Here is a 17,714-nt window from a genome sequence, read left to right as displayed (position 1 = left end):
TGCTGTATATAGCCCATAGCTGCTGGAATTAACACTCCATTAAGGTAAACACAGGGAAAGGAAAAAACAAAGTGCAAAAAGGAGCATCACCAAATAACTCTTTAACCGTGTGTTTTAGGGTAAATTCCTTTAGGAGCCTCACTGAGCAACAGCTCACACCAACATTCATTCGCTCTGCTCTCTCTTCTTGGCTGTTTAATGGTCAATAAACATCCAGCACCACTCAAGCCCACACACTGCAGCCCTGCAATCAGAAACAAGCTCATTATCAAAGTAGAGGCAGATTTCAACAGAAACGTACCATCTGTATGCTCACAGTGGGAATTTGTTATGATTTACCAATACTGATCCAGTAAAGGGACGACATGTGTTACACGTCCGGCTCATAAAATCACACCTTAGAGAGGAAATTCTAATTCTCTGCTACTCTGCTACTGACAATACAGCACAACCAACACTACCACACCTTTTATCAATTTACTTACAGAGCAAACACAGCCATAACGGAAAGGCTAACATCTTATCTGATATCAGGAATACTTGGAAAAGTGTGTGCGTGAATGTGCTTGTGTGAGTGAGTGTGTCAAACTACCTACATTGGACTTTAGTCCTTTACAAACTTCAGATACGTGCTGCTTGATTTGGAAAGAGCAAAAACACACACCGAACCGTGGCAGTGACTCTGTGGCCGAAACACTTACTCATGCACACAAACACACCAGAGAGAGCCGTGTTTTTTCCTTTTTCTTTCCATACAGGGTCACAAGGTTGGGGTTTGACCTAAAATGCAGGGAGGGGGGCTCTGTGTCTAGGGAAGGACGGGTGTTGGGGCTATAAGGCCAGAGGTGGCTCTGTGGCTGCAGGCTGGCCCCTGCAGTGTCCCAGTCTGAGTAGCAGACACAGGAGAAGTGTTGGGAAAACACAGGCTGGGATCCCCGGGACAGGCTCATCTCCCTCCAATAACAGAGCCATCTTGTCCAAATAAACAGTCACCTCTTGAGTCCATCCAACACATCCAGGCTCTGCTCTCCAGCCCTCCCAAGAAGATGTTTTCCACAAAACCCTATTTTCCCATCTCATCGCAGAAAATAAAGGGAGATGTGAAAGTAACACCTGTTTACAAAACTGTGCCCTGACTGAAATGTGAGCTGAGTCTTCCTGTCATATATGGTTATATTAGTGTTATATACCACACGGCACAGTATCTCACATGGTAACATTCTGCTGTGAGAGAACTACAAAGCTGGTGTGACGCACAATATGTGGAATGCAGTCATTTCAACAGCTGCAGAATTTAGTATATGAACAGTATAACTCAGTATAAGAGTCTGAGGTATATTACATTGAGATGCGAACAAATAATCACTACTGGGTCAACTGTTCCTAAATGAAGACTTCTAACAGGTTGGTGCAATAACCTGCCTCAATAGGTATCCAGCCATCCAAATGTTATACTGTATGTGAAAACTACAACCTGATATAAAGGACACTATGTCTGACTAGATGTGATTTTTAAAACAGAAAGAACAAAACAAATCTAACATTTTAGTATAAGAGTTTGAAAAGAAGGCAAAAGCCAGAAATGGAACATCATTATGAAAAGAACAGTGACAGATAGTGCCTCAAAAATATAACCAATAAGAGTAGTTTTAGTATTGTGTGACTGTCCATTTATACAAAACAGTTATAATTGTCATCATCAAAATAAAAACAAAACAAAAAAAAAAACATGCTGTAGCATTCCTTATATAAAAGATTTGATGGTCTCAGGAATGCCTTGACACTATTCTGGCTGGGGTCTAGGCTTCCAGTACTCTCAGCTTCACATGAAGAAAACTCACATTGGTGTATGTTTTCTGATAGCTGTGTTGAAGCTCCCTAGTTGACCTTTCGCCCTTATCCTTCACGTGCCAACATAAACATTGAAAACATGGAATTTGGATACTTGGAAATTACACCATGGAATTCCTCTGTTGGCATTTACACGCTGCTATTCATCATCAGACTGACCTTTGGCCCAAAGACTGGGGTGATGATACCCAGCAAAACAAACAAGACATGGTGGTATGTGCGCAAATAAATGAAGAAATAGGAAGGAAAAGAAACTTACCAGGTGAACATAAGGCACAAAGTAGCCATAGAGGGCTGCAGGGATACCAAAGGCCCAAATGCGATATCCCAAAGACCTCCAGATATTGATGTTGAAGATCCGATTCATGGGCGGGCAATGGCTGCCTGTGCTGGTGTTTGAGGATTTGACTGGCAGCAGGGGCTTGTAGGTGAAGCCAGCCAGCATCAGCACGAACATAAGGATGCAGAGGACACGCATGGTGTTCTGGAGGCCCACTTTTTCCAGAAGGCCTGACAGCAAAAAGGGCAGGGTGATGGTGAAGATGCTGCTGCCTGCAGTCACGATGCCATTCACCAGGCCGAGGCGTTTCTTGAAGTAGTGGCCCAGGATGACCAGGCTGGGCTGGTAGGCAAAAGAGCAGCCGCAGGCAAACACTATGCCATAGGTGAAGTACATGGGACCAAGGGACCTGTGAGGAGCAACAAGTAATACTTTATCATAAAAAACATTCATTTATGGTGAATCTATAGTTACTTAAAATTGAGTTAAAAGATTTTTCACTCTTAATAAAGAATGAAATGCTTTATAAATAATTTATTAAGCAATTGTTTATTGGAAAGTTGCAACTGACGTTTATAATAATGATAATAAATAATACATTGTTAATAAAGCGGTTTGTGAATTAACTATTAACTACTGTTCTTAAAAACCTTTCTATAGGTCACTAAAATCCATATTAGCTGTTTATATAGGGCTCATTATGCAGTATTTTTGCTACAGGGGCTCCATCAACCAGATAACTCCAACAAGATTAGGAAAGTAAGAACTATGGGTGTTCCTTGCAATTTAATCAATTCATTATCTACATATTCAAAGGCTGTAAAAATAATTATCCAACAGGAATTATATACTTTTTGAAAGCTATTGAGAATAAATGTTTTAAAATGCGGTTTGATTGAGGGTCATCCCCTCCCAAACTGAAGTTGTGCTGCCTACTTAGCCACCAACAGCTTAAATTAAGCCGTTCAGTGCCAGCAGCACTGGTCATAAGAGGTGCTAAGAGGAAAGGTTTACTTGCAGACATTATAATAATATTTGTGGATGGTTTGGTTGTTGTGTCTTTCTGTAATGACAGCCTTGTGTAACTGAATGTTGTAATATATGCAGTAGGGGGATGGACACCGTTCATTTCATTCACCCGCAATTGGCAACTCTTTTGGTTCTGGAGCAGTGGTCAGGGCTTCAGATTCTAACTTGCACAAACCCTTATCAGAGCAAGGATCAATGAGTCAGACAGGCTAGAATCACATATTCAACTAAAAAGATAAATATGTAACACCCTGATTAATATAGCTCTAGAAATGAATGAACTGAAATGCTGATGAAGCATTGTAAGGTACAATGTCTTGTCCACTCAAATTACATCAAATAGCACATTCAACAAGATAAAAAGATTTATGCCTGGTGGTGAAAGTCCATAGAGATATAGGATGGTGCCTCCAAGTGGTTTCAAAGTCCTGTATTTGGGTAAATAAATCTGAATATCTCTTCTGCAAATGAGTTGCCGACACAAGTCACATGACTGAGAAATTTGGCACCTTACGCTGTCCACTGCAGAACCTGGCTGTCAGCCTGGCCTGTGTTTGCAAAATGCTATTTGACAGTCACTTGATAAGCAATAATTTCGCTGATTTATTCCTCATTTATTGAACTTATTGAACAACGCTTGGTTGGGATCTTATATTGCTCTGCATTTGTGTGAGTGCCTCCTCACGTGTTGACGAGTGCAGAATTCCAGGAAATTATTAACAAGGGAGTGTGAAGTGCAGAGCTCTTATCCACAGAGGGTTGATAAAAGCTAAAAGGAGTAGGCTTTGTGTTGGAAGATCAGCTCAACTCATAAATTAAGTGATGAGATTTTTCCAAAAGGTAGCATTCATCTGATATCTAATTAATTGGTAATTAATCCCTCCACCTATTTATTTTACAATCAGTAAATTAAAAATGAATGGTAAAACTTTACAGTCCTTACTCAAAATGCAAAAATGCCATAAGTTCTTATAAGATGCTTATCAAAATTAATAAGACTGTATATGCATTAATAACTTCATAAACATGTGAGACAGTAAGCCACTGATCAGTACTTCAGCACTAAAGAAACTGTTTTTTGTCTGATTTTTAACTAATTTATCTATTATGTCTTTGTTAAACCTTCACTAAGCTTGTTCAATTTCTTTGGTAAGATTAATACATACTTTATTATGTATTTAAGGACTTGTCCTATCATGACATATGATTACAAATATGTTATATCATCAAGATATTTAGCATCCAGTCAGTGGAGTGGAGTTTGCCCAGTTGTCATAGTGCTGCAGTTGTATCTTTATTTAAGCACAAAATTAAACAAAGAGGCAGCTTCTTCTGCCGAGAAAGATCACGTGATCAAGACCGTGAGCAGCTGCTAAAAACTGGCCTTTGATAAGATGATTGTACACTAACTTGTGGAGTCCATGCCAGGTTGAGTGCATGCTGTCAATCAACCAAAAGGAGCAAATACTGAATACTATGAAATTCTAGAATCCATGGACATTTTTTAAAGATTAAACTTTTCATTCCAACTGTTATCATTCGTAACAAAACATATGCATTCATCTCTTGGCCTACTGAATTTTTTATTAACCAAGGACTTAAGTTTCTCACTACCCCAATCACCTTATAGGAGTCGGTGTCATGTATAAGCACTGGTGACACAATATCATTTCTATCTGAAAAACTGGGGTTTTTTGCCTTACGTGACAAAGGAGCTGGCCAGTAGGCCAACAAGGCCAACAGCAGCGCCACCCACAGCTGTAATTCTGCAGCCAAGGACATCGGTGAAGACGCTAACGATGGGAGAGCAGAAGAAGATCATCCCCATGGAGAGGGAGCCCACCCACGCTGCAAGAGACACAGAGGGAAAAAACCCAGAGTGAATGAATGTATAAAATAATCTCACAGCAAGCTGTAAGCCAGAGTTTTTATCATTTCATATTCAAAACATAACAGTAACACCAAACAAAGCTGTCTCCAGGAAGACATGACCACTAAACAAAGCCCTGTGATGCAATAACAGATCACTGTTGCTCTTGTATCCATGCACATGCACGCACACACGCACACACGCACACACACACACACACCTTTTTTAGATCTTGATCATTAATCATACTGAACATTGTTTACATCTGTATCCATTTGTCTTTCTAACTTTGAAGAAAACATGTTTGGTAAAAGCTACAGAGAAACCACTTGGCTTTCCTGGAACACACACTGTGTGCACAGGAAAGACTGAACACTTAGGTGTGATTTCTCAACACTAAGCAGGGAGATAGCATGGAGATATCAAGCTCATGGGTATCACAATACTGTAACATTGCATGCGACTCCTTAGCAGACTCAGAAGGATTATCCAGACAACGGACATCTAATTATCTTGCTATCATGCAAATGCTTTATTTTAGCATTCCCATAATACTCTGCTGTAAAAGTGAGCAATATAAGTAAAATGTTGTCATAGTGACTGTAATGTTGCATAAATTATTGAATATTATGCAATGCAACACATTTTATGGAAATGTATCTTAAAATGATAAATTAACCAATAACATAACAAAGATGATGTCTACATTTGGCTGATCCAGTGATCAGAACCTTAAATCAAAAACCCCTTCAAGACCCTAGGAACATCATCTTGAACCACCATTACTTCCTAGTTGAGCCTTCAAAGAATTCCTAAACCTCCCTAAGGACTTTTGGAGCATCCTTAAGTGCTTCTGACAGCTCTTCAGAACCTCCAAGTTTCAATCTCTGCAAGAACTATTTAGATCTTCCTTAAGAACTTTTGGAAACTCAAAAGAATGTCTTCAAACCCTCTCAACAAAATCAACTCCAATAACCACAGAATTCTCTTCAAGTGCCCCTGAAATCTCATCAAGAACATTCTTCACCTTCTCAATCACCTTTGAAACCTTATCAAGAACCTTTGGGACCTTAGCACGTCATGAATTTCACGGACATACCAAAGGTCTTACTGAATCTTGCCAAGAACCTCTAAAATCTGAAGTCCATCAAATCCTCTCAACAACCTCTGGAACCCCCTCTAGAGCTTAGGAAAGATCATCAAAAACATCAGTAGACCCTCCTCACATACTTGAATATGTGATAAATAAATAACTTCATCACACTGATGCATATATCTGATATTAGCATGAGGCAGTCATACTTGGTCTAATAGAATCTGAGATACTATACAGATGGCTAAGTTGGTATCAATTGTACAGCTTAATCTCTACTGGTCGACTACTCTCTGTTGTCTCATGCCTGAAGGACGACAATTTACAACATCCAGTTAAGTTGATTGGTCAGGAGGAGAACTACTCAGCCTGTGAAAACAATTATACTTTGCCTCTGGAGTAGTTTTGAAAAATTTGGAAAAATAACCCCTAACAATGTCAATGGGGTTATCTCAGCCTGTCCTTGAAGATAACACATTTAAAACAGAAAGCCTGTCTAACAAAATGGGGTGTGGAGTTTGAAAGACCTGGGTGTTTACCAGGTAGGGAGGGTCTAATGAAAAGATTTCATTCATTTCTATGAATGTATAGAAACTAACTAGTGAGAGAAACCCTTTAATGTATTCTATTCACCTTGGTCACTGACCAACATCAATAATAGTAGATTGTATTTTCTTAAGCTGAAAAATGGAACTAGGCTTCAAAGTGTGCCTCATCTCTTCTCTTCTCTTTTCTTCTCCCCTTTTTTCAGTATATTACATACTGCAGATATTGTGTGAAAACACCAATGCAGTAATGGTGGTAGTAATGGAATTCTGCTACTTCCCCTGATTCTTGTATAGGTGTTAGTTGAATGATCTTCACATTAACTAAAGACTGACAACAAATGTATTATGTCCTCATCACAAACTAACAGATTTAGCTTGAAGCGTAATATCACACTCATAATATTCTGCTGGCTATTTGGAAAATTACTTTTCTAATATGTAGGGTTTTTTTTTTTTATAAATGTGAGGGCTAACATGGGTGAATCGTGCTCTGCTTTGGGCTCATATCCGTAGTGTTTTATTTGAAAAGAAAAATGAAGGTAGTGATCTAACGGAACTTTTTTTTGTCTTGTGCAGCAAGATAAAAAAAAAAAAAACTAAAACAGAAAGCTTACAATTAGTTTTAGTTAACATTAGTTAGGTCGCTAACGTAATGCTATCTTAACACGGTTCTGACTTTTCAGCTTACAACAGGCACACTTGTAAGGTGATAAAGACAACATTAACGAGCAACATTCAGTGTCCAGCCAATCTGCTCCAATGAATGGGCTTTTCTGTCTCTGGTATGACGTTTCTGGTCAAATGAGATGCTTTTGTCACATCAGATGAAAAATAATGTTATCTGAGTCACTAACATTCAATGTGCTTACATTATAGTCCACCGTTACAATATCAGGGAGTGAGTCCACCCTCCTCTTCACAGGGCATAGTGGAACGCTATCACTTTAATGATTATTGGTGGCGTTGGATTGCCCAGAATATTTAACACCCGTATACTGTTTTCAGGTCTAAAGTGACCAGAGCAATTATAAATGCTTTTATATTTGACTGTAAGTCAGATCTGCCTCAGCAGAGCTAAAAGTCTGACCATCAGGCCAACCACAGGAAACAGTGTTTGCGTAATGCTTGGTCAGCAGTCTTCTCTGCCCCTCAACGGTTAAATACTGCTGTCACATGCTGCAGCATACCTCCAATATATGTAAATATGCACGTAGATTTACATCGAAACAGATGAACAATTCTGGGATACTAACAGAAAGGCCTAATCATTGTAGGATTTATCAAAAGAAAGCAGAAAGTAGTGTTTTTTAGATAACTGTAGGCAGACACAGAGAACTTATAGCTCTAAAGTTGCCACTAATTTTATGACAAATGGTCAGACAAGAATGAGCTGACATATGCTTGGAACAACATATGTCACTCTAGAAACATCATGGAGCCTTTAGATTTTAGGATTTTATTCTTATCAAGCAAAATAAGCAAATATGAAGATTGGGAGTGGGGAAAAAAGAATCCATGTTGACAAAACTGCAAACTGTGCAAACGCTAGCGCAGCGCCCTTTGACCATAAAGAGGATGCGGAAGCCAGGAGTGGGTGACATATTTTGGTATGAACGACTACCTGGGGCACTTTGAGGTCTCCTTTAGAATTACTCATCCTACACTGGATAAAGCATACTGTAGGTAGGGTGGAACATGAGAACAGGTTAATGACAAGTCTGCACATGTAGAGCACAGCTAATATAGACAAAGCTGTTTTTTCTCAGTTCTGAAGCCAAGTCAGAGGAAACCTGTGGAAAACTGTAGAGCAGCTGGAGTCTGAGTGTTTTTGTAGTCTGTTTTTTATATGAGTAAGTGGAGCTCACTGTGTCAACCCCTGCTGTCAGAGTATTGTACACAGTATTGTAGGATGGAGGTTCTGAAACAGTGAAGGAGCTCAGTATAAACACACCATGCTACCCCAACAAGATGAATCATGACTATACTGCTGCCTGTTTTAAGTTAAACAGCAACAACAACACCCTTGTTTTAAGTGAAACTCTTGCCAAAAACCAACCCAGGCTTTATTTGTGAAAGTATATAAGTCAAACCTTTGTGTAAATGCATAATTATGACGAGAGAGGCACTTTTAAGATTTACAGTAGTTTTGTTTTTCTAAAACACTGCCATGACGCGCTGCCGTCATAGCAGACAAAAAGTGTCGATCTCCGAGTGAGACCCAACAGGTAGGAGGTCCACCATTACTCTCTGTCCTGTTAGGTCGCACTCGCACTTTTTGTCTGCCAGGACGGCAGCACACCGGAAATGCTACCACTAACGTGAGTTGTCCAATTACTCTCCTTTTAGTAAACTCTGTGTGCACAAACAATGTTCTCAATGCTTGTGTTCACGTGTAGAGACCCTGGTGATTACTACGAGCAAAGTTTCATGTTGTGTCGAGCCTTCTTAGTGTTTTAAAAATAGGGATTTTGATGCTAGCATAAGAGTGTCGCTGCACTCCCCTGAAAATTAGCTTGACTCATATACATTCACAAATTATGTCGAAGTTGCTTTTTGGTGAGAGTTTCACTTTAAGTGAACCAAGAGATTACAGCCAGGAAAGCAGCTCTTTCAGGCTACAATGCTAATAGAAAAGAAGAAGTCAAGAAAAACAAACTGTAACCAAGTACAGCTGAAACTAGTTATAAGGGTTCATCCTGAGGGGGATATGAATGTCCAACTTTCATATCAATCCTTTCAGAGGGTGTGGAGATATTTCACTGGATAAAAAAATAAACTTTCACATAACGCTGGCATGAAAGTCAGTGGACTGTGAATCCATCCACTGCTGTGACACATTTCTTTCAAAACCAAAAAAGTCAACCTCATGCTAACACAAGGTGAATAATCAATGGATCAATTAAGTCTAGAGGATACATTTTCTGATGAGGACTGTTGAGATGTCTACAGTGGAGGACCAACTGAGAGCAGCATACTTTACACAGAATCTTCTGTAGATGTCAATCAGCTCAGTCCCCTGCCCCCTCCATTCTGTTTTTCCTGTTCAGGGTTAGGGTTAGGGCTCAGTGAAGTGTTAAAGAATTGCTAGCTACTCAGTACAGTAGTGTGACACATAGTTAATTTCAGTTTATCCTATGGTCAAAGGCTTTTCAAACGTAAAAATTACTGACATGGAATCTATGTTTAGTTACCGTCCACTCGCTCAGTGACATGTTCTGCTCTGGTTTCCCTGTCTCAGCCAACCCACTTTCAAAGCTTCTTCGGATCTATGTATTCCAGCCATTGCAGTCAGAAAAATGCACCAAATTCAATGGGGTCCACTCCGCCTGGTCTCATATTTGTGGGGATATCATCCCCCTTTAAGCTACATAATGTAATAAATGGCAGTGAACAAGTAGAGCAAAGAATCCCTCAAGGACAACAGGAAATTGCTGCTGTGGTTCATCTGCTGGTTCTCTAGATTTAAAAGCATTTATGCTTCAGACAAAGAAGAATTCCAGGTTGAAAAATGTAATATCAGGATTCTCTCTGTCCCAGTGACATCCTATGTTAGCCCGCAGGCCCCGCTTGGACACTGACAGACGAGGCAGAGTTGCCCTAAGTCCTCTGTCTGCTTTGTTAAAGACTTCATGCTGGAAACCCCTCTGCTCTGAACCTGGTCACCCCACACTGACTCCACCTAGAACAGTGAAAAATGCATAAAACCCTGTCTCCTGTAAACCAGACAGAATGGATTCAAAGAAAATCAGGTCAGATCATTTGTATTCAACATCTATTTTAAAAGTGTCCAGTTCCTTTCCAGCTCTTCCTCAGTAGTAACCACTCCCATGAACAATGGTTGCACTTTTTGTCTGCAGTACCCCAACAGCAGTATCAACTGTTACTGTTCGTAACTTCACCCTTACTATATTAAAAGTACGTTAATAACTTTGGGCTAACTATTTCTGCTGTTCTTTACTTAGGCTATTTTAACAGCTTATTCATTACTTGTGGGTATATCAAGTGTTTATTAATCTTTAGCCTAGTTTGAGCTAACTTGCAAAAGTTTATTCATAATTTTGTGCTATTTTAACAGTTTATTCATTTTAGCACTTTTAGCTGCCAATTTCAAGTGTCCATTATTTACAATGAGCTAACTACTTTCAGATAACCTCCAAAACTTTATTCATTAGGCTACTTTCAGCTAATTATTAACACTTTTTTCAGCCTATTTCTTTCAGCTATTTTGACTGCTTATTCTTGACTTTGACTTTCCTTAATATATACATAGTTTATTAATTACTTGGCTAAGGGCTTTCCAATCAGGATTTATGGGCCCCATCACAAATCACCAAACACCTTTCAGAAGGATGTTTCTTCACTTTATTGTCATCTATTGAGGACATAAATAACCATATTTGCTTTATAATGATTCAAATAAATATGTTCAAATCAAAATGAAAAGTAAGTTCTAAACTGTAAAACACAGAATTTAGAGTAAGCAAATGGGACAGAGAATTTAAGAAAAAATCTCTGTCTTTTTAGCTCCCTTAGCTGTTAGCTCTCATACTGCAGGGCTCGAGACAAACAGCGTTACGTTGTCCCCCCAATCAGGATGAAGAAAATGTAGACAGATAATCCCAATGTTAAACTGAAATGACTACTTCTGACTACAGCAGACCAAGTCTTCTCCAGTTGTCACCATAGTAATCTCTCCACAGCACTGTGTCGGCACTAGTTATAAACACTGGCTGGCCTCTCAGTACGAGACCTACAGTATCATTACATTACATTAGAATTATTGTTACTAATTTGTATAGTTTATTCATGACTTTTAGCTAACTGTTTCAACTGTTTATTAATTACTTTGAACCATTTAATCTCTTACTTTTACTGCAACAGAGCAACTCTCATTGCAACATATGCTTTTTTGTGTGACAACTCTGTGACTTGGAGATACATGTACTGTACCAGGGTTGTAAAGTAACCTTGATTGGTAATCACTGTCTGAGAACATCAAATAAGACCAAGTGTGTAAAACACAGGAAGGCCCAAATGGGTCACTGATGACTTCACATCAATTTGTAAAAAACATTCAGAAGCATGCATTAAAACAACTGGTTGAGCAGTTATCTATTAACCAAAATGAATGGAACCAACTAATGGACAGGCATACTTGGCTCATACACACAGTGGTGTGACAGACCATTTTGCTGGCTTGGTCAAATAAACAGCTTTTCCCTGTAGAACATTCTAGGAATCTGTTGACCAAAGACGCTCGGGCTGAAATCTAATACCAATATGGAGAGTGAAGACAGGCTTCATTTAACACCAGAGGCCACTTAAAACTCTGCCCCATCTCAGGCTATCACACTGGAATAAACAACTGAGGAGTGAAAGGTTAATAAATTAAGGTTGTTAATATATCAACTGTTCTCACCGCCAACAAACCAGAAACAGGACAAGCTGTTCCACTCTATCACCACGTCAAGATGAAACTTTGTAGTTTGTTAGTAGTAGATTCTCATTTTATTTCTTAAAGAACTATTGAATAATATCTGTTTATTTAATTAAAGTCATCGGATATGAGCTTAAAATCAGTAACGTGTAGTGTGGCAGATTTAGAAAATACCCTTAGAATTGGCTATCTGATAATGTTTCTACATTGAACTACAGGTCCCATGCCCATACCTACTGTATGTCGTAGATTCATAGTGGATGTCTATTTTGTGCAGGTGCTGAATGCCACCTAAATTATATGACATAGGGTGCTAAAATTTCAGCACCAAGTGATATCAATTTAGCTCAGAACATAAATTAAAATCCTGATCATCTTACAGCTTTTCAAAAAACAAAACAAAACATGAGTCTGGAAGCGATTTGCACCTTTTTTCATCATCCACTGTCATCGGTCTTTTCTTTGTTTGAAAAGAGTTTGTTTGTTTGGCAGTCAGCATCTTGTGATCCTAAGGTTGCTGGTTCGATTCCCCTGGTTTGCATGTTGAAGTGTCCTTTGGCAAGATCTTGAACCCCAAAGTGCTTCTGATGTGCTGGTCAGCACCTTGCATGGCAGTCACTGCCATCAGTGTATGAATGTATGTATGAATTACTGCAAGTTGCTTTGGACATAAGCATCTGATAAATGCCCTGAATGAATGAATGAAATTAATTAATATTTGCTGTTGGCCATGACCACTAACAGTAACTTTAACTGTTTACTCTGTGAGGGAATGTGGAGAATATAGGAGCGTTATTCTAAGTGAGTCCAGATGTAACTTTGTGACCACTTCAATTGAGTGTATTTGGGTGTAAGGACGATGAGAGACTGCCTCTCTCTGCACCAGACAAGCGACTGATTTTCAGTTGCCACGACAACTACCAATGCTAGCAGAGACCAGGACAAACAAAACTGTCATGTCGCCACCACCACCACCACCACCTACTCTCTCTGGCCGACCAACCACAGCCAGGTGAACATGTCGCTAACTGTGCGTTCTGTGTGTGTTTTCCGGGAAAATCAACACCGGCACCAGTGTACGTCTTTGATATTATAGTAAATGCAAGGACTACAAACAGTACCATGGAATAAGCAGTTCAAGCAAACACAATGTAATAACGCCCTATTGTCCAAACAATCTGATAGTCAAATTGGAGCTTTCTTAAGTATTTAGCCATGACAATGATCTTTTGGTTGAACAAAACCTAACCCTATCTGCAGCTGCCAGGAGTTGGTAATGCACCAGGAATACTACGTCAGAAGTTGGCAACCACAGAAGTAGTCTGAAAGTTGACATTTAATTTAGTTTTATATGGATTAATTGTGTTATTTTTTGTTAAGACATGAATTGTACATTCGAAAAGGCTTGTGCCTTTATAAGAACTGACCACTTTCAACTGCAGTAAAATGCTGAATAGTTAACTAGACTGACATATTGATTTAACTGCTGTTACATAAGAGACCACTGTTTACCTTACAATAGAAAACCCAACTATCCAAAACAAAACTGTATGAACATGCATGCTATAGCTGTATTGATTTCTCTTCTTTGTTCTTAAAATTGACCCACTGACTTGTTTTTAACTAATCCAAGTTGAATATTTGAACCAAAAGACAGGGCACCTTTCTTTTTTTGTTTCACTGATTTGTCTAACAAAGGAGCTTCCTTATAGTGTTCTTATTTCACTTGAAGTTTTCTTCAGACTTGCTCTGTCTCTCACTTAACCACACACTTGCTACACAATGTGGTATTACTAAATGGAGCCATGCTACATTTTTAAGCTATACACTCAAGCCTGTGACTCAAATTTTAGGATGACATTTGACAAGTAGATTCTACTATAGTCACGTATCATCATTCCATTTTAGCAACAGCTTAAATGTATTTTGAGCACACAATTAAGTCATTTGTCCAAAAATATTTGCAAACAGCATGGCTTATCGGCAATTTTAGTAAACATGAAATATCATAAAGGGCAGGATACAGACAGAATGGATCTCCACGGGCAGAGGTACAGCTCAGCACATTCAACTTGTGCTGCAGTGGAACCTCCACCGGGCAGCCTCACCAGCCAGCTCACATTACAATCACAGCTTTAGACCCACTGACCTGGGGTCAGGGAAGTGGACTGTGATGTACTGAACTCAGTGTTGGCTAGGAAGTAGAAAATAAAAATAAAGAGCCAAGTAAAGGTGTAGCTCATGTGCTTCTTAGGTGGCCTGGTCTTGGATTACGTTCCACCAGAGCTTTGATTGCGTGTCTCGGCTAGAGAGCTAGAAAAAAAAAGAAAGAAAAATCCACTCTCTTTTTCGAGAAAAAAAATGAACAAAAAAGAACAAAGCAGAGCAAGAGGCCAGGTTAATGGGTTTACAAGCTGTGGCCTATGTTAAGCTGAACATCTCTGGCACATAGCTGAGGCTCATTACTAATGTCCCTCCTGAGGGGAGAAACAGTAACACAAGCACAGCCACAAGAGCTCCAACGTCTCCACAACTGACTTCTCTCTGCTCTGAATTTTGATTCACTTGACAACATAAAAGACAGATACATACTGTGAAAAGAAGTGTTGAATATTATGTTGAATTAAATTCCAAATTGCTGCATGTGTCACCAGAGCAACAACTTTCCTATTATTAGTTAATGCAGTGCATGAGAGTATGTGGGAAGAAAATTTAAAATGTAGTCAATGTGTTTTTAGCTCACAGGATTTCCTAAATCTAAACAAAGCCATGTGCCACAGGCCCTCTGCCCCTGCATCATCGTGTTACACACTTGACCCAGTTAATCATTTACTACAGATGCTGGCCAATTGCAATTCATGATGAATGGTCTGCTTTGTTTAAAGACACTGACCAAGGTTTTATTGGAATTACACAGAAAACATATACTGCAATGACAGAAGAATAAAACACACAATGCTGTAGAGGCAAAGAATAATATTCCTCTTATTTCATAAAATAACATTACATGTCCATTTAAAATTGGCATAGTTCCTATTTAAACACCCGATATGTAATTTCTGCCCCAATAGGGGTCAAAAACAAGAAAAGATGTTTGCTGAGTGTTGTTTAACCGTGGCTCAGCGGCTCAGAGCTGGCCAGCTCTGGAGGAGAGAGTCAAGTGTAGAGCCAGACTTTCCTGAGGAATAAACACCCACAGTCACATTGGACTCTGCTCTGCTCCGTTTCGTAATAAGAGAGCTCAGGGATTACTTTTTAACTTTTGGGATTAAAAAGTGGATTTGTCCTCACTCCCTTTTATTAGCCTGACTGCAGCAGTGATCAGCTGAGGTGACGTTACAAAGAGGACAGTGGAAAAAGAAGATGGAGAACCAGAGTCTCTGGTGAGTGCTGAGTTCAATGAGAGGTTGACTTGAATGCAAACACACAGATCCACACCTTTGGTGTGTGCTGTTGCACACTATTCTATGGTTAATGTACATTAAAGTAATTTGGCTGTTTGGGACAATTAAAACCTGAGTAACCTATATAAACTTGCATTGCTGGTTGTGAACACAATTTTAACAACCACCATTGCCGCTGAAATGTATCTGACATAATTCTGGCACAAATATTCACAGATGTTTTATTTTAATTCACGTTACATTTGGTCTCACTCCCAAACTTCCTTCCTCACTTTCTCCTGAAAGGTATAGCAACAGGTGACCAAATGTGAGGCACCTGGCTTTGTACATTGTTGAAAACATTTGGGATGATGTTACGACCCAACTCAACAATATTCAGCATATAAAAAAGGTCTGGTCATTTTTAGACATTTTAATGCATAATTTTTCATATGATATCTTTAAGACTAAATAGAGGACATTGATACTAGTTCAAGCCTGGTATTTCTGCAGTCTAGGGTGGTTTAATCATTACTGGCACAGGTCCAGGGTTTCAGTCCCATCTGTGTCTGTTGGGTCTGATAAGGTTTAGGCTTCTTAGACTATAATAATTTCCCCTGAAGTAAGCAGATCAAGGAAAACCGGTTGCAGCCTGAATAGATGTTATAAAACAGAGATTCCTGCAGGTGAAGCCTGACCTTTTTCTCAGCATGGTAGCACCTGGGGAAATTCTTGCTATTATTCTCCACTCAAAACTCAGTCCCTTTCCCAACTGTAGACTTAATGTGGAACAACCAATCCTGTTAAAGTATGACTTTACAGCTGTTGCTGTTCAGTCACAAAGACACCAGTCATAGCCCTAATCAGGGCCTCACATTGCTCTGGATACACATCTGGGCATGAGTGGACCATATAGAATCACAACTATAACTCAGTCTCTTGCTCAAAGCAGCTGGAAGCCATTTATACTGTGCTATAGGAGGATCTGGGGGGGTTCTTCATGTGCTTTCTGCTCCCACACCACAGGAAGTGAAACCTTATGCCTGATGACATAGCAAAAAGGTCTGGGAGTAGCCACAGAGTAATTTATGTCTTTGCATAACACAGAGAGAAAACACATCATATGCATGTTTGGAATAACTTCTCTCTGGAGTGAATTCAAAAGGTCCACATGAAAAATGTTAAATGGGAGTTGTGTTCCATGTCAAGAGAAGGGTAAGGGGGTGGTGTGTCAAGGCTGGTTGGTGATTGGGGGAGATTTTTTTCCACCCCCTTTTAAGTGCACAGTATACAGATGGCTGCAGTTGTTATGCTCCTCTCATTTGGTTTTTACTTATTATCATCAGAATTGGTTGGCTGACTGGCATCTGTGTTAAGTCTGAACATAGTAGTAGCATCAAAGCTTTACACCTATTTTTTCATCAAGGTTACTGAACTGCTAATAAAAGGAATCAGTAGATCAGTTAAAGATATACCATGTAACATTTCTGCATTAAAATGTCTTGTTTATATGTTTTCTTTGGTTGTGTATTTACATAATACATTACATAAAAAGTGTAACCCATAATTTACTTAAAGTAGCAGTGCGTTTCCCTTGGTCGTCTGTCATTATGACTTCTGGGAGAGAGTCAGAGAGTTTGGAAGGCAGTTGGCAACCATGAGAACATGATGTGAATAAACTAATTCACATCTTTGACCCCGCCAGCAAACTTTTCTGCCTGAGTCATATACATATATTATCACTGGTAATGGTGGTTGTTTAACAGTGAAGACTCCTATGATCCCACGCCACTTACATCTTTGGTTCTGGTTTGTTCGGGGGACCCCTAATGGCATAAATTACACACTGTGTTTCAATCAAAATATTATTAACTTTTTTTTTATATCACTTTTGTAGATATGTATGTAGTTTATCGATGGTTACTTGCATACTTTAAAGATGGGGTAGGCAATTCTGTTAGGGTTAGGGTTAAAAGCATTTTTTTTTAAATCATTTTGTATAAAATTTCTCAACATCCAGACATCATTCAAAACATTAAATGATTTGAAAAAAAAAGAAACAATTCCATGGTCTAATCATCCAATCAATTTTAGCGGCTTGAAGATTTTGCATGGACAGACTACCTGTATATCAATTTGCCCTCACCTGACCAACCTTGCTCACCCTGTGCTGACTCCACCCATGACTCATTGGGCACGAATGGGGCCTGTAAACACGCTGCT

General features: G+C 39.2%; 1 protein-coding gene across 1 annotated transcript in view; it reads right to left on the bottom strand.

Annotated features, from left to right (window-relative positions):
• slc16a10 (solute carrier family 16 member 10) overlaps positions 1–17,714 on the bottom strand; it is a 44,044-nt gene that overhangs the window by 12,798 nt on the left and 13,532 nt on the right. Inside the window, exons 2-3 of the mRNA XM_037085687.1 lie at positions 4,864–5,008; positions 2,111–2,540 (exon numbers count right to left, since the gene is read on the bottom strand). Of these exons, the coding sequence (XP_036941582.1) occupies positions 2,111–2,540; positions 4,864–5,008 (575 nt within the window). The remainder of the gene's footprint in view (positions 1–2,110; positions 2,541–4,863; positions 5,009–17,714) is intronic.

Source organism: Acanthopagrus latus, chromosome 22 (assembly GCF_904848185.1).
Source record: "Acanthopagrus latus isolate v.2019 chromosome 22, fAcaLat1.1, whole genome shotgun sequence".
Taxonomy (NCBI): Eukaryota; Metazoa; Chordata; class Actinopteri; order Spariformes; family Sparidae; genus Acanthopagrus; species Acanthopagrus latus.
Note: the sequence above shows the minus strand (reverse complement) of the source record. Positions and strands in the feature narration are given on the sequence as shown.